This window comes from Polypterus senegalus, chromosome 3 (genome assembly GCF_016835505.1).
Source record: "Polypterus senegalus isolate Bchr_013 chromosome 3, ASM1683550v1, whole genome shotgun sequence".
NCBI lineage: Eukaryota > Metazoa > Chordata > Cladistia > Polypteriformes > Polypteridae > Polypterus > Polypterus senegalus.
In genome coordinates, this window is record NC_053156.1 from 57,120,115 (window position 1) to 57,138,923 (window position 18,809).

Genomic DNA, 18,809 nt, shown 5'->3' on the forward strand with positions numbered 1-18,809 from the left:
AAAGCGATTAAAATTACCTACACGTTACGTGCACATGTCGGAACGTTTAACATGGTGCTGTAAATTGATCTGCTGCAACTGACGTCATTGATGTGTCGTTAAACTGTCGTAATCACCTCAGGGGTCACGATCGAACAGAAAGAAATTTGAAAGGCTGATGGCTTTTTAATTTGCATGTTTTTTAAATGTAACTATTAACTACTAGTTTTATCTTTTGTTAGTTATGGATAAAATGTTGTTTCTAAAAAATTTAATTAATTAATTTCTAAAAAGTTTTAAAAAAGTATTTGATTTCTTGGAAATCATCTCGCGACCAATGTCTCACGACTCCCCAGAGGGTCGCGACCCCTACTTTGGGAACCACTTCTTTAGGGCTCATTATTAAGCAAAACTAGGGATTATTTTCAGAACAACACAATGATAACGTGGCATTGTATGTGGACAGAAACAACACTAGAGGCTAAATTATTCTGTACTTGCCGTATGAGTGCAGTAATAATGACGTCAGACACTGAGGTATACACTGCACACTGCTGGTACGTGCTGAACAGGGAATGCGGCAATTGTTTATTTCTGTATTTTTCCATTTTATATTTTCGGGCCACGGTAAACTGCAAATGCTGTATATACTCGTGTTTAAGTTCTCTCGTGGATAAGTTTGGGCTTAATTTTACCGCATAATTTCTGTATTTTATAATGTCAGTTGTATAAGTCGAATACAGAAAACTCACACTATTAATCCAAGAGATTATGATATGCTACCAGCTACTTGAGAGAGTGGCCACGGATCACATTGCCTTTTTTTCTATGTATTGTGCCTACGTGACCACACGGTAATACCCGAACTATTCCAAAGCAACACTTGCACTCTTTTGTGTTTTTTTTGCATCTCACACTCTCATACACCTTTATCGTAAGAGCATCCCTTATCTACGATGGAGTGTTCGATCAGAAGAAAATATGAAGCTGGTTTTAAATTAAAAGTCGTTGATGTGGCGAAAGAAATTGGTAACTGTGCTGCTGCAACAAAATTGGATGTGTCTGAGAAACTGGTGCGAGAATGGAGGAGGCAAGAAGTTGTAAAAAAAAAATTTAAGTGTCCCATTTTTGAGCGGGCGTAGAAGTCGGGGTCTGATTTTATGATCGATTTTTTGGGTTTTAAGACCCGACTTATACGCGAGTATATGCGGTAAATGAAATCGCAGAATCCCAATCCACGGATACAGGAGTTATACTGTACAATGTAACACTTAAATGGCCTAATTAATTATAGCCTTAAAGAAAATAAATGCTATTTTCTAAAGGAACTAAAGGGAGAGGATAAAAACTTAGGAAATAAGACTTAAAACATAATTATTTCAGAGCAAGGGATGAGACCAAAATCTCAAAAAAGAAAGCAAGCAGAGCACAGCAGGCAAAAAACAGTTCACTGTGCATATCCAATGTTTAGCCTATGGTCTGCTGATTTTTAGTGTTGAGTGTTATGTGTGACCTCTGACCTTCCTATTAAAGACTCAGTGATTTTGTGTTAGAATTTCCTGTTTGAGACAATACAGTGGTCAAGATGCAACCAGTATGAATACACAGCTCCATATGTTCATTAAGATCAGATGGCGTAATTGTCCCAAATTCGTGCTGCCTGACCAACTGGGTGACAACAACATGACAACGAAAGAACTCAAAAGCACCATAGGATACCAGTAACTGCTTAATGAAAATGTAGTTCTAGGTCTCCTTCACCATGTTACAGCCATGAATTTGCTTGTTTTCAAGTCACAGGTACAGCACATATAATTACATAAATTATGAGCCTTGCAAACACCCATGCAATGACAATATATTTTTTATAGCACTGCCTTAACTGAAACCGCAACAAATCCAGTTATAATTGCATGTTGTTTAGGTGAGATGAGATGTTCAACCTACACACACTACTTGATTTGAACACATGAGATGTGTGGTAGCAACAGCTGTGCAGCCAAGCTTTTGGTGAACAGCACACGGCTTGCCAAAATATTGAATGTTTCTCTGTGTACCTTTGCTTCTCCTCAGTATGTCTCTGTGCTCCCTTTAATATGTGGCATCATACCCTAGCTACGTTTTTTTAGTTAGTAGGTTGTCCTTTGTTGGATTCTGTTCCAAAAACTAGCACATGTAAGATGTTTGATACTTTTTTTTATTTTTATAAATATACCACCTTCAACTAGAAACAATGGCCAGCAGCAGGTATTGACGTTAAGTAAATATCAAAAGCCTCAACCTAATCCGCGTATTGTCTTGTGCTCAGAATATTTCTGGTTCAAAATCTCCTTTCTGTTTTGAAATTATCGGTTTTATCTTGCATTACACAATGTCTTCTATGGTACAGAGATAGGAGAGGAGTATGTTTAATGATCTCATTTTACCAAAATCTGTCTCTAAGAGTATCAATTTTGTTATGGAAAAATCTGTAACTTGCATGTAGTAATGAAAATTGAATTGAATTATTCTGGCTTAGTAAATGTGTTGAAGAATGGAAGCTGACATTTGGTGATATTGAGCACCTGCTAAAATTCCTCCAAAATTAATACTCGTTCTGAATCCATTATGCTGTAACCTGCTCTTGAGATTTCTATGCACAATGCCAGTCCATTTCAGGATGTACACCTTTGCACTTTCTCAAACGTTTTTCAGTTTATATTCATGCATGCACACATACATACTGTACATTCATACAGCACTTTCTCAGACTTGCTTAACAAATTAAGAGGATGCATGAGGGGCCTATCCTGGCAGCATTAAAGACAATGCAGAAAAAGACCCTGGACAGGGAACTAGTCTATTGTAGAAAAAGCACACATGCATATACACCCCTGTTTACTCACATTAGAGGAAATTTACAGTTGCCACTCCACCCATCACTGTCATCATCTTTAAAAGAGCCCAAAGGAAAAACCACACAGACCAGGAGAGAATGTAGTAGTTGAGAGATGTATACTACTCCGGGATTCTGGACCTGTGAGGCAGCAGTGCAAACCACCTCACTACTGTACAACTTGGGGTCGATTTCACCTTGCCCTTTAGCCTAACATCCAAGTATTTGAAATATGGGAGGAAGTCTAATTGCCTGGAGTAAAGCAATGCAATATCCACATCGACAGTCAACATATTAAGAAACTGAATACTGTTCCAGTGCCACCCATTCCAAATAAGTACAAAAAACAAATATTTAAGATAGAAAGACCATTGGAGTTCAGATGAATTAAGGAACACCACAGTTAATTGGACCTTGAGGTCATAATGATGAAAATTATTCACAATATCAAAAGTCTTCCAGACACGTTGAACTCAGTAAATATATTATGCTGAAGACAGGCTCAGGTGAATTGTACAAGCACGCAAAGACAGTGTAAAAAACTGATTAACCAAACAATATGTATCCATTTAAATAAACTGTAAGAGACAGAGCACAGAAGTTTGGACTAAAGTGCAATTGAAATACTACTAACAGAAGATCTGAGCAGTGGGCGATGGAGGGGAAGAAAATGAAAACTTAAGTCAACACCACCCCTGAAGAAATTACAATTTTTTCTCCAATATCATACACCACAAGCAGGGATAATGCTGGAAATTTTGTATATGTTAAAGCTGACAGCCATCAATCTATTTTCTTAGCTGTCTAATCCTGTTCTGGGACATTCAAACCAGGAGGTAACCCATCAACATCAGGCATAAATCAACAGTGGATGGGGTGTCAGTGCATTGCAGTGCCCATTCACAACTTGTCAGTTCATTATTACTTGACTGACACCTTCATTCGAGGTGACTTACAACATTTGACATACAAGTGTTTATATTTTTTTTGTTTTTCCAATTGGAGCACAGGTAAGTGACATAACTTGCTCATGGTCACCTAGTGTTAGCAGTGGGATCAGATCAAATCATATGTCTTTTGGTATGTGACTACTTTAAGAAAAAAAACCATACATACTCAAAGAGAACATGCAAGCTCCACACTGGCCGTTAATGGGCCAGAACTCTGGACTCATCTCACCCAGCTCATCACTTATTATTATAAAAACTCCCCTCTGGTAATCACTTCAGGTTAGTTAAAACTAAAACTAACAGAAGCCTCAAAAGTTTCTTTCTCAGAGCCATAGTCCTCTCAAACAAATAACGTAGACTGTCTTTTTTGTATATTCATGTCTTCTGTAATGTACTGTATGAAGGTGTGTGTGTGCAGTATATGTACATGTATGTGTGTGCACTTGCATACACACTACACACTCACACTTTCACTTGCACATCTCTGGAGTTTTTTTCTGTCCTTCCTGGCCATAGGACCTTACTTTATTCTTTGTTAATTAGCATTGCCAAATTTTTATATTTTTTTCTTTTTTTTTCTTTCTTCATCTAGTAAAGCACTTTGAGCTACATCATTTGTATGAAAACGTTCTATATAAATAAATGTTCTTGTTTATAATTGTACTGTTCTGTAACTTAGTATGAAGTTTTTTTTTTTAACTTATGCTGTTTGCTATTTGTAAGTGATGTTGTGTTCTATAAGCAGCTCCGAATTTCTGAAGTCAAATTCCTGTAAATGAAGTACTGTCAAATAAATGTGATTCTGATTCTGGATGTGTGAGGTGAAGAGCTGCCAGCTGCACCACAGTGTGGAAAACTGAACATAGCTTAGCATCTTCTGACCCATATCTGTGGAAAAAGGAGCTAATACACACTGCTGAGCACTATTTTGTTTTCTGTTTTCATCTTTTGAAAGATTTAAGAGACTGAGTTCCAATGCTTCAATAAAGTTGCCACTAGCAAGTTTCCCTGCCCTCTAATATAATATTTTTCAAAACTCTGATAAAGTAGTGATTATTCAAAGCGTCACTTGGCTGTACTGTCTGTGGAGCCACCCCATATATAACACTATTTAACTCAATGTTTATGTAGAACATTTTTCCTTGTGTTTTGAAGAGTAGTTCCACATTTCGTCTCTATTTATTTCATTATTTCTCATTCTTTTAGGATGACTATACACAGGTACACCTTCCATGACAAACAACAAAATTGAAAAAACTACAATAACACATGGACAGTGTGAATATTTTCAGCCTGTTGGCTTGTTTTAAAGGTATACACGCCCTCTAAAATGTCTCAACATTTCACCCTTATTTTCTGCCGACTGTTTTACTTTTTCTTTTGGTTGGAGACTTTCAGATGGTGCTTTTACCTCTGTCAGACTGTTAGCACTTCATCTACTTTGATAGGTGCTGGTGGAAAATTAGTGAAACAGTAGGAGTAAATGCTCTAATCTGATCGTGCATATTTTATGTACTCTTTATGCAAAGGTGCCTGTCAGCCATTATAACCTTTAAACGAATGAAATGAACACTGACAAACCTATAAGGCTGTCACGGAAGAAAATGAAAGTTGCTTTCCTGCCTGCAAATTTGTGACTCAGAAGAGGAGGAGCGTGGCACCTGACATGAAGGTTTCGCTTTGTCAGGCAGGTGGGCATTGCTGATACTTCCCACTCGACTTGGAGAGTGAACTTTGTTATGTTTAAACAGGACATAGCTAGGCTGGATTTCTTCTGGAGGCGCACTTTGTTTTTCTTCTTCTTTTTGAATATTTTGTTGCCAGAGAGAGAGAGAGAGAGACGAGGCTGGGCTTGGTGGAAGTAAATGGGAAGTGATACTGGAGATACTAGGAACATTTTGGATTCAGCAGAAAAGGATTCAGTCAACTTCATCTGCTATAATTGCACTCAAAGTTATTTGAAACAATACACAAGAACTGTCAGGTGCGTTCAGGGAGCTTCTTTACATTTTTTTGTATTTTAGTTTCATTGTTAGAGAGTTAGTTATCATGTTTTGTTTGTTAAATATTTTTGTAACAGTGAGTCGTTTTCAGATATAACAGTGATAATGGAAAATAATTATATGTGTTGGTGGAGTATTTAGAATATGTTTTAATAACATTTCACCATATCTTGTAGGTGGCTGAATTAGCTTTCTTACACAGTAGATTCTGCATCAAGTGATGTAAAAATTGCATTGATTGTGTTAATTGTTGTGGAAGTTTTTGTGGTTAATTGTACTGTAGGTGATATTTCTTAAACATAAAAATTTTAAAAGAAGCATCCAACAGCAATTTCAAATCTGTGTTGAAGTCTCAAGTTAAAACTGAAGTCCTACTGTCTGCCATACATACTACTTGGTAGCTTATTCCATGTGTTTATGGTTCCCTGTGTGAAGAAAAACTTCCTAATGTTTGTGTGAAATTTACCCGTAACAATTAGTTCTTGATGAACTAATTTTAAAATAACAGTCTTGATAACCTGTGCCAATTCCTTTCATAATTTTAATAATTTATAAGAATAAATTAAATAATTTAAATTTTTTAAATAATTTTATAACAGGGTATGTTAATGCATTACCAATAAATTACAGAGTCAGAAGAAATAGAATTGCTGTGATGTGCAGATGATGCATCTGTCTGATTGTTTTGAGTGTAATCTAAGTACTGAGCACATGTCTATTTAGTGTCACTGTTATGAGTTGGACACTTTCAAAAAAAATTTAGGCAACACAAAATATAGAGATAAAATGGGATAGAAAGGAGTCTAAGTGGTACAGTCTTTAGATATACACAGACACTAAGTAGAAGCTCAGGCCTGATTAGTCAGAATAATTACACATAGGAAAAAAAATGTGTAGGTGATGTGCTGTTTTCATTGTATGAAGGCATTTGCCAGAGGGAAGTATTTGGAATGGGTGAGTCCAATCAGCAATTAACTTTGTGGCACATTTTCATACCCTGAACTCATATAGGAATTCAGTGTGCGGTAAGTTACAGCCTACAATGTTTTCACAGGTTCTGACTATGTGCTGATGATTAGCCTTAGCCTGAACAGAGGCAGCACCAAAGCAGACAGTTATAGATGAGGTCAGACTGGACTCTGACGGCTGTGTAGGACTGGACCAGTATTGCTTGTGGAGATTGAATTTCCACAGCCTGAACAAAATGGCCATTCTCTGATGGGCTTTATTGATAATACATGTGATGTTATTGTCCTACTTAAGGTCTTGTGACAGAACAGTGTCCTAAAAGTTAGACGACTCTGCCGTCCCAACGACTGAGCCATTTATAACTGTTTAATTATTATGACTGCACCTCCCTTCTAATGCTCCACCACTTTTCTGTATAGGGGCTCATCATTTTTTATAACAAGGCCTATTAGTGTGATGTCATCTGCAAATTTAAGAAGTTTGACAGATGCATAACTAGAGGTACAGCCATTAGCATAACCCAACCACATGTCCTGCTTCCAATATTTAAGAAACTCAGTAATTTATTGGCAAATTGAACTGGGAATGTTGAACTGGGAGCTCTGGGATGATATTATTAAAAAATAGAGCTAACGTCGACAAGTAACATCCTCACATATGCCCCTGGCTTATCAAGACGTTGGTAAATAAATCCAAATTCACTGCATCATCCACAGGCTAGCTGGCTCTGTATGCAAACTTAAATGTAACCACAATGAAAGTTGTTTGTTTTTGGTAATTGCTGAACTCCTCTGCATGGAACCTGTTGACAATTATTCAGATTAAGTAATGCCAATGTTGCCCCCCGGAGGTTTTTTTATTTCGGAGTTGTGTTGACTCTATTTTATTTTATTTTTTTTAATTGTATTGATTTTATTGTAATCACACAACATTCCATACAAGTAGATACATTTTTACAAAAATAGGATTGAAAACAAATCAACCCCATCCCTGATAAATAGAGCATGGCCAACAGAGTAAAACTTAAAGCTAGTAAAAATAATTAAATTGATGAATTAATAAGTGAACAAAGATAAATGGAGAAGAAAAAGAAATTGGAAGAGAATCTGCATCCTCAGTGCTTTAAGAGCTTAATCTAAAATGTTATTGATTAGATTCTGCCCGGTTTTGAAAAAGTTCTGCACAAATCCACTAAGTGAGAATTAGATTTTTTTCAATTTCAAATAGTATAAAACATCAGTTACCCACTGACTTAAAAGAGGAGAGTTAGGATTCTTCCAGTTGAGCAAGATAAGTCTACGTGTCAATAGTGTAGTGAAGGCAATCACAGTTTGTTTGTCCTTCTCCACATTAAGCCCATCTGGAAGAACACCAAACACAGCTGTTAATGCGTTAGGAGGGATTGTGACACCAAGGCTGTCTGAAAGGCATTTAAAGACTTTGGTCCAGAATGATGTTAATTTGGTGCAGGTGCAAAACATGTGGCCCAATGAGGCTGGAACTTGATTGCAGCGTTCGAGGTTGGATCTTGCCCTGGAAACATTTTGGATAGTTTTAAGCAAGACAGATGTGTTTGATATATAATTTTGAGTTGAATAATTGTATGCTTTGCGCATACAGTGCTTGAGTGAATTCTCTGCATTGCTACCTTCCACTCCTTTTCTGAGATGTTGAGTGAGAGATCCTTTTCCCACTGTCCTCTTGGATCTTTGAAAGGGAGGGACTGTAAAATGGTTTTATATATTCCAGAAATTCTGTCTGAGTCCTCAAAACTGAGCAATATTTTTTCCAGCATAGAGGGAGGTGGGAAGTGAGGAAAATTGGGCAGATTCTGTTTACCAAAGTTTCTGATTTGAAGATAGTGAAAGAAATGTGCTGCTGGAAAGTTAAATTTGGAATGTAATTGTTCGTAGGATGCAAAATGTTGTTTGTAAATTTAATTTGTACTCCTCCATTGTCAACTGGCCATTTCTTAATTATAACAATGGCTTTATATTGTCACAATATGTTTGTTAATCAATATAATTGCTCTGATTTACTGTGTTTTTAAAGTATTCTGTGTTTTTATGTATATAGATGGTATGTGATTTAGTAGCATACTATCAATATATTTTACTTGGTAATATATGTAAATGTTTTGAGCTTGCACTCAGTGGTTAACACTATATAAAAGCTGAATTCAGTTCAGAATGAATGCAAACTGTTTATGTAGTCAGGGCAGGCACACTGGGTAAGGCAATAAGGAGATCACTTCAGATGGCGCTTCGGCAAAGGTAGCATTTTCATGTAATTTTTTTTTTGTATCATTACAAAGTAATACTTGTGACCACCAGGGTGTGCATAGCTTCCCAAACACCCAACACAACAGATACTAGGTACTAGTGCAGCAACACACATGTTTATTTATAAGGGGGAAACGCTTTACTCTCACTCCCACCAGCAGCAGCACAGTACACTAGAACTATTACACAGTACTTTTTTTCTTTTCCTTCTTCTTCTTCCTTCCATTTATCTTTCTCGCTCTCTCTTTCTCACGTGTGCTCCAGTTGGCTTGTTAGCGAGGTCTAGAATCATTCCCATATGTGGTGAAAGCCCAAGGTAGGGATCTACAGCTTCTGCAGCTCCCTCTGGTGACATCCCTGTAACCCAGCAGAACTGAGCCGACAAATACCCATTCCCATACAGACCTATGGGAATCTGAGGGCCATTGCAACCCAGGGAGGCTGCCAAGTAGCAGTTCAGGGGAGACTGCGCCCTCCAAAAGCCATCTCCCTCTGTCCTTCCTTTAAGGAGGCATCCTGGCTGGGAAAAGGTGCTAGCCATCAGCTCACATTGTCGACCTTAAGAATCATGTACACTTGCAGTACCTTACTTCTTTGAGAATGCTTCCTTAATCAATTATGAGAAATATTTCCATTTTAAAAGTTTACATTTTGTATAACACAGTTCACAAGTCCTTGTTACAAACAGTGCGAGTATCTGAGAATCAAAGCAGTGTATGTACATTTTGAAGCTTGTCAGGACAGGGTATTGGCGTTTGTTTTTTTAATTTTTTATTTTCATAGGTGGCATCTATTGGGGCGAAATCCTAGTGATGCTAGAGGAAAGCTGCAGTGGTAAAAATGAGCTGAATAATCTATGCAGGCTGCATTTGGCTCTATGGCATACTAAGGCCACATTCAGACTGCAGTTAAAACTGTTTAAAGCAGACATGTCAGACTCACTACCATTGGTGGGCCGCTTTGACTGCCATACGTGCATCAGCGGGCCGCACTGTAACAAATACTATTATACTATTATACAAAGTTACTGTAGCTTTCTTTCCAATACTGAAAACTTTAAAAAATATAACACTTAAAGTTTAAAGAAAAGCAATTTATTTCCATACAATCTCCGTACAACAGCGTACAATTAGAGTCTTAGCCTCTTAGCTAGGTCCTTATTATATTATATTCATTATATTATATTCATTGCTTATATAGGAGTCTTACAGTCTGAGATCTATTTCTTTTGTCCTGACACTTGGCATCTCTTGTTAGTAATCAGTTCATCAATATCAGGCTTGAAATCTTGTGCAGCTGCAACTTTTATGAGGGATGAAAGTAGCTCGACAGTAAGTCTTGAGCGATGTGGGGCTTTGGTAGCTTTCATTAACGAAAAACAATTGCTCACAAAGGTAAGTGCTTCCGAACATAGACAGTACTCTCGATGCCAACTTGTGGATCTGCACATACGAGGGTGGCAGGTAAGCATACAAGCCTGACACACCAACTTCATTGTATTTTGCCTTCAGAATAGAATCTGACTGCAGTTCAGTCAATTCCATTTGGATATTCTCAGGCGCATTCTCAACGTTGTAAAGAACAGCGCAAAGTCCTGTTCGTGTGAACTGAAATCACGAAAACACTCACTGAATTCATTGCTCAGTAATTCAAGTTGGAAAAAAAATCCTCCTAAAATCAAATTTTACTTTACTAAGTTTACTTCAAAGGTTATATTGTAAAATAAGCCGATATGCAAAAAGGCTCCTGACCTACACTAATTTTACAAACTCAAAGTCACAAAAATATGTTAATAAACAACTCACCAACTTCTCCCATCCACTTCAGATCTTCAGCTGTAGTCTGCACTAACTGTTCGTTACAATACTAGCACAAAATTACATAAAACTAGAGCAAAAAACGTGAAAATATGCGGGCTATTACTACTCGTGATGGTCAGTTCTGCCCAGTGGCCAGTCTCAGCATCCCAGCCAGTAGTGTAGCCTAGCAGGGGCGGCTCTAGGCTCGTGGCAGCCCTGGGCAGAGAAAGAATCGGTGGACCCTTCTCCTGCCAATGTCAATATGGTATCTTATGCACGGCGGATGGCCATTGCGGAAACTGCATAGCCGCCTCGTGCTCATGACACGCTTCTATATGTGTGTGTCCCTAACTTGAAAACCAAGTGGCGGCCCATGATATTCTCATCATGGCTGAACGTTATAATACTACTGTACATATAACTTACTGCTCCGACTCTAGCGACATTAGTAAATACAGTGTACTAATTAACAAGAAACACAATGTTTTTCAGCCACATTGCCGTCAGCTGTGTCATTATTTTCTCTTTCTGTTTTATATTCAATATATATTGCTGTGGTGGCCCCTGGGATTTAGCGGCCCTGTGCAGGTGCTCAGTTTGCACATGCCTAAGGCCGCCCCTGCGCCAGGCTGCTGCAGCCTAGCACTTCAGTTGCGACGTCGCGGCTCATTAACTTTGGTCAAGGTTCTTGGCTATACTAGCAGATGACGTTTCCGTAATGTTATCGTAATGCCATGGGAAAACGCGCTTTTGTCAGAAGGCAGAAGTAAGAAACGTCAATAAGTAACGCCGAAGATGCAGAATGATTCAATCACAAACGATAGTAATCATTTTGTACAAGTTTAGTGCCAACTAGGATCATATATGTGAGCTGCACAGATTTCTGTTGCAGGCCGCGTGTTTGACATGCCTGGTTTAAAGTGATTTTGCTAGTGATTCAAATCTGATAAGACCATGTACTGATATTTATATGGAATCTGTATTGGTAGGCTTTCTTTCCTGTTTTTCTTTTTTCATATTTTTAATGAAAAGATCAAATTTATGTCACAAAAGTGCAAAGGAAGTTATCTTTGAATGGCAGTATAAATAGCTACACACTTGTGTAGCCTACTATTAGATCTGCCAACCTGTCAGGTAGCTTACGGTGATAGTGACAGAGCCATTATAATTTTACAATGCATCTCCATAAATTGTAACTATATAAATTATATTCAGGCTGTTGAACTGACTAGCCTAATATAATGACAGAATTCAATGAAAGCAAAGTATAATGATGTCTGTAAACATTTATCCATGATTCACGTTTACTGCATCCTCTCTAATGCAAATTATACCATCTCACCATCCAGTTAACGCATTGCATCTATGTAAAACATTTTTAGCATGCCCGGAGCAGGAGCGAATGTGATGAGTGTAATCATCCAGTCATTGATGGTGGTAAAATACAGACAACTGAATTTACAGAGTTTAAATGCAGGTTTTAATTTTAAGCCCATTTGAGAGATGCTTATTCTTTGAATTGATTTAGGTGATGTTTTACCTCTAGATGTCTTAAGAAACAGAATGCAGACACGTAGCTCACAAAAGAGAGAATTACTGCTTGTGTGCAATCTGATGTCAGATAGATTTATACTAGCATTTATTTATGACCATTCCAGTTGTGCAGTATTTAGTTGCTTCACAGCTGGATAATGTCAGTGCAGATTTAGCATATTTTTTCTGTGACTATGTGCATTCAAAGCCTAGAATTGTAGTTGATTGTTGTTGTTGCTATTGCTAAATTATTTTCTATGTTGTAGCCTATAATATTTTTATCCTCCCATATATTTATGATGTGCAGTGGGCTGGCGCCCTGCCCGGGGGGTTTGTTTCCTGCCTTGCACCCTGTGTTGTCTGAGATTGGCTCCAGCAGACCCCCGTGACCCTGTAGTTAGGATATAGCGGGTTGGATAATGGATGGATGGATAGATATTTATGATGGGTGGGCAACCATGCATGTAACATTGTATATATTCTGATTTTATATATATATATATATATATATATATATATATATATATATTTTTTTTTTACATTTCTGGAATCTGCTTAAGGTTTTGGTTACATTATCTGTTAGAAATACATCTTACCTCATACACTTTATTTAATGCACCAGCCCTTCATGTAGTGCAGATCTCAGATGACACCATCTTCTTACTCAGTTTGTCTTTCTTACACACCTTGACAGAATTTGGGGGATTTTCAAAACCAGTCACGCACAGACAACAGCAGACAGTCCAGTAAAGGGGAACAGACTTAAAGAGAAATGGAGAATTCACAGGACACTCCAATGCAAAGCCTCTTTGTACTATAGTATATAACAAATGGAGCAGCCTGACCATGTTTGCTGATTTCTGTTGCTGATGTCCAAGAACTTGCATATTCCACAAAACATACTTCAATAAAACAACAAATACTTTTCAAAACGTTAAAAAGGGAAGCTTTAGTTTTAAGTGGTAGGGACATTCCCAACACTGTCACTCAAGGATCAAGCAATGAACCTTAACTTTAGATAGCCTATCAAAGTTATTTGAGTTTAGTAGTTTGGTCATGACTTTAAACCCTAAGGATGCCATGCCAGTCCCCTCTGCAGATGACTTTTTTGACACTTTAAACATCTGAAATTTGCTGATGTTTTAAGTGGCTGTGGGTAAAAACATCTAATAAATTTTCATATTCTGTATTACTTAATAGTGTTTAAAGTAATTTTCCAGTGCTCTGGATTCATATCTTATAACTATTCATTGTCTGTCTGGAGTTTGCAAGTTCTTCCTGTGTCTCCAAGGGGATTTCACCAGGTACTCTGGTGTCCTTCGCTCCGTTTTAGGTTGCTCAGCAATTCGAAGTTGGCACTATGTGCATTAGGAGTGGAAGTGTATGCTTGAGTTGGCCATGTGGCAACAACACAAGCAAACAGACTTGGAAAACCAGTGACTTCACCTGTTGAGAGAGAAGTGCTGTGGAAATGCCCTTGGTAGGAAAATGCTGGAAATGGGAGCTTTGGAGGACAACAGCCTGAACACATACAGTGGTACCTCTGGTCACGACCGTAATTTGTTCCAAAACTCTTCAGGCAAGATGTAATACATAAGGGGCCTGAGTTGCCTCGAAAGCTTGCATATTGTAATCTTTTTGGTTAGCCAATAAAAGGTGTCATTTTGCTTGGCTTTTCTCTACATTCATAATGGCTAACACTGTACAACACCCTAGTACTACTTTCAGCATAGAACAAGCATCTAAAAATTATCCCAAAATTAAGATTCTAATAGTATGCCATGCATGTGCACCTAAGGTCACAATGTTCTTGAAGGCCCATGAGGCCTCATGCCACCAGTGGACAGTGTTAGACTCTGCTCAAAATAACATTAGCAATTGGTTTTAAAAAGCTCAAGAAATGTCGTATTAGGGGTTGGGGAATACCAAGGCACAGGAAGTAGAACACCACTCTAAGAGAAACCCCTACCACTATATGTATGTATGTATGTATGTATGTATGTACAGTATGTATGTATGTATGTATGTATGTATGTGCTCTCTTACTGCCTTCTGACTCTGAGAGCCAAGTCCAGCCAAATTGCGTGTGTCCTTGACACACCCTTGTCAGCCACCTCCTCATTCCCTAGTAACAGGCTAGCAAAGGGATGACTGTGTCAGATTAGGGGATTTTTTTTTTTTGTTTATTTCCTCCTTCTTAGCACTTTCTGGGGAAGTCTTAGAAAACAGAATGCAGACACAAAGCTGGTGTAGGAGAGAACTGCTGCTGATGTGTAGCCTGACATCAGATAATGTTTATTTATGAACACGTCAGTGGTGCAGTACTTTGCTGCTTCATTGCTACTGGAGACAAAGTTCAGATCCTGGCCTAGTGCACTGTCATTATAGATTCAGTGCATTTTCCAAGTGACTGTGTGTTTTTTATTTGAGTGCTCTGGTTTTCTTCACACATGCTAAATACATACCTCTTATTTTAACTGGTATATTCAAACCTGCATTGGTGTGGGAATCTTTATACTTTTATAGTTCTGCACTACAATGCACTGCCACACATTTAGGTCTGTGTTCTTTCACACGCCTGTTACTGTGTATTTAAGCTTTTACCCAGCATAGCTCTAAGTATGATTAGATGCATTTACTAAAAGTGTGGTTGTATAGTGCTTGAGGCTTTTGCTTCATTTCATATCCTTAATAAGATTTGCACACTGTAACTGTGTCCAGGAGGATCTTTCACCAAGTAATCTGATCATCCTTCCAGACTTGAAACATATGTATGTTATTTTAGTTGGAGACTCTAAATTGGCACAGTGTTGGCGTTTGCATGAGTGTCCCTCCAAGGGACTTGGACCACATTCAAGCTTCCTTTCTGAGTTGTTCCTCAAAATGACAGATAGTTGGTGGCACAATGGTTAGGCCTGTTAACTTACAGTTCCAGAGTATGGAAGTCAGATTCTTCCCTGGGTGTTTTTTGTGTGGAGAGTTATGCAGTTGCTATGATAAGACTAGGGCTGCAGTTAACAGTTACTTCGATAATTCAGTGATCTTCCAGTTGTTGTTTTTTTTTTTGATTAATTGACTAATATAACACATATTTCCTATGCTGAATACAAAAATATAATGATCCCAAAAATGTTTGTAGCCATTACAATTCTGAAGACATTGTTATGGACAACATTTACAATTCAGCATGTAGGGATATCATGTTTCTGTGTCAGAAGTGACTGCAGCTTGCTCTTATTTTCATTTATAGCATCTTTTACACTAATTGGAGTAGCTCCATATTTGGGCTCCATGAGTTTTATAAAATATGTTGTGGAAGTTTAAAATGTAATGTTTTCACCATCTAAAGCCCTCATACTCATCCATCAACGGTGTGCTTATGTCTTTCATAATCATGTTGCGAATGCTGTCTGTCAAAACTTCTCTCATTTGAGGGATGTATTGTTTCTTGAGGATAAACTCATACTCACGCCACTGCGTATTACTACAAATGGGGCAAAAAGTAATTTTGGCAAGTTGTACAGTAATTCACTTTGTTTCTGCATGATATTTAATGTAATTGAACTTAAATGTTTAGTTGTTCATTTATTTTTGCTAATGTGTATTGCTATTTATTTTTAAATTGATTTTTTAAAAATCCCTAATTACTTAGAAGAAAGGCAAGGCTCATAATGATTTTTTTAAATGTCTTTAAAATGAAAAGGGTCATATGTATGGACAACTATTAATAAATTGTTACTTAAGTATGATAATAGGGTGCTGTACCATGTTATCCATTATGGATGTAATGAGAAGTCAAGCAAAATGACACTTTTTATTGGCTGACTGTAAAGATTACAATATGCAAGCTTTCAAGGCAGCTCAGGCCCCTTCATCAGGCAAGATGATCTTTAATGAATAAGAGGTCTGAGCTGCCTCAAAAGGTTGCATATTGTAATCTTGTTTATGTGTAAACTGTTATATAAACTGTATGAACATATCTTTTGCAGTGGATATTGGGTAGGTTAGGTAACTTGGTCAGTGTCACGCATTGATTTAGAGACAGATAGTGCAGCCTCCTGACTTATCAGCCAGTTCCTTAACCAGCAGACCACCGGTTTGTCAGACACTGTAGTAATTCTAAGAAGGAGTCTTGCTCTCTCCGCCAGGCATCTTATTTCTAAATCCGTTGAATGCAGATATAAACAAATTGGAACATGTATGCATGAATTAACATTCAGGTACATTTGGAGACTTGGTTAACTGAATTGAAAGTTAGAGCAATTTAAATTTTTTCAGTTACTCGTCTAAATGTCATTCATTACATTTTTGTCAATAAATATTTTTGTAACAATGAGCCATGTTGAAGTGTAACAGTAATACAGTTACAGTTGTTAGTAGACTGCAAAAATGTGTTATTTCTTTAACTTTTTAATGCCATGTAGTTAATAATAACGCCTAAATAGGCTTGTGGTGGCTCAATAGCTTTCATTCACACCAGATTCCAATTCAGGTAATGTGAAAATTATATTGATTGATATGTGTTGGTAGTGGTAATGATTAAGTTCAGCAGCATTTTTAAAAGTCTACCCAATGTCGTAGTACCTAAGTAATTACCAAAAGAAAAACAGATACAAATACAAGATGAAAAATACTAGCATTAAATCACTTTCAGTATTACCCTATGAAAGGAGAAAAGCAACTGAAATAAATTCTCCATCCAAGTATTCATATTAACTCAGTAATTCATTAAAATTGTCAAAATAGCTAAGAACATGGAAATGAACTGATTTATTGTATAACAGGAATACCAAAGCTGACCATTATCTTGAAGATTTTAATTCCAGGCTTAAGATACACAGAAGCAGAGGAGGCTCTTCGGGTATTGCCTGGTCACTCTGTAATACTTGCTCAGTCTGTTGTATGTTATACCACTAAGTAACTCTTCAATCTGTAGTCCTGCCCTGTCTTTGCTATTTGTAGCACATTCGGCCTCTCTGTGCAGTATAGAATTTCTTGTTGCATAACCAGGCGCAGATGAACTACAGTTCTCTTTCTAAACCCATTCTATTGTTTATATGAATTAGTGAGATGTATTTTTCTCATGTAGTAAATTAGTTCAAACATCATTTAGCTGCAGGTGACATATTATTAAAATAATCCTCTGCAGGTAATATTAGTTTAGTCAGTTCAGTCATGCTGTATATACTGTATGCATACATAGTTGCTTTTATCTTCCATTCATTTCCAGCGAAGTGACTTTTTCTCTTACTTTTATGTTAATTTACCTAAATCAGCAGGAGGCAGTTACTGCTTTATGAGCTGCTAGCACGCTCACACCCTTTACATGGTATTGTTTCTGGAATTTGAGTGGGTGGCAGACAAGTAAAATAGGAAAATATACAAAGCATACACATTGATATAGCTACGGTTAAAGTAAAATTGAAACAGTAAACTAATTTTTAGTTGAAATCACACAAAATGTTTCTCTATTTTAAGATAGACAAGTCTGAAAATTTTTGCCAATGCTTTTCAATGGGAGATTTTCAAATGTGAAAGTTTTGTACAGCATGATCTGTTTGAGATAGCTCAACGAAACTTGAACCATTGTGACAAATTTAATTGAAGAATAAGTGTGACAAATTTCAGTAAAATTGGTCCATGGGTGGCAGAGTTTTTTCATACGGTTTGATGGACAGAGAGACTCAAGCATTTAATTGTGATTGTGAAGTAATGTTAAGACCTGTGAAGGAGCTTTTGCTAATGGTCCTAAACCACTGGTCAGCATGGAGAAGTGAGAAAAATTACCTAATGCCTTTAATAATACATTTTGCTTTTCTACAGCAGTGTTGGTTAAGTTATGTCCTGAAACGAAGAGATGTGTGCCACTAATATCTAGAGCCTCCTTCACCACCCTGTCTAGTACTTAGTGACCCTGAGCTGAGCAAGTGCTATACCAGGATGCCATGCAGGCAGCGAGAACTGCTGGTGAGATCTGATGGAGACATTTATGTTTTCCTCTGATATCTGACAAAGTAAAAGTGGTGGCGAGCCTTCTTGAACATAGCCAAGATTTACTCTGCCTCCTTTGGATTACTGGTGATGGTGACTCCAAAACATTTGCTGAAATTCTCCTGAAAATGCCCTCTGATATAGATAGGAGTGTGCTTTTCCTACTGGTTCCTGAAAGGAGAGATTGATGTCCTGCCACGGTTGGTTCATTAGGCAAATCTGTTCTCTGTAAAGGCCATGTCACATTTTGTCACTTTCCCAACGACTTGGGGTGCACTCCTGTGATCAACATTCATGTAGTCTAATTTACCCAGCTACTCAGTCCAACTAATCTGCAACTCACCTCAACAAAATCAAACCTATTCTCTTAAGCCATAGATCTTGCAGATTCAAATAAGACTTGATTGTCTGATATCTCATGTTTTATG

General features: G+C 37.5%; 1 protein-coding gene across 6 annotated transcripts in view; it reads left to right on the top strand.

The window, feature by feature from the left end:
* stat6 (signal transducer and activator of transcription 6, interleukin-4 induced) overlaps positions 1 to 18,809 on the top strand; it is a 172,795-nt gene that overhangs the window by 55,104 nt on the left and 98,882 nt on the right. For 3 of the 6 annotated variants that reach the window (XM_039747262.1, XM_039747268.1, XM_039747263.1), the window contains exon 1: positions 5,655 to 5,788. The exons of the other annotated variants lie outside the window; for them this stretch is intronic. In XM_039747262.1, the coding sequence (XP_039603196.1) occupies positions 5,670 to 5,788 (119 nt within the window). In that variant the 5' untranslated portion in view covers positions 5,655 to 5,669. Of the gene's footprint in view, positions 1 to 5,654; positions 5,789 to 18,809 lie in introns of those variants that run through there. 6 annotated transcript variants of the gene reach the window in all.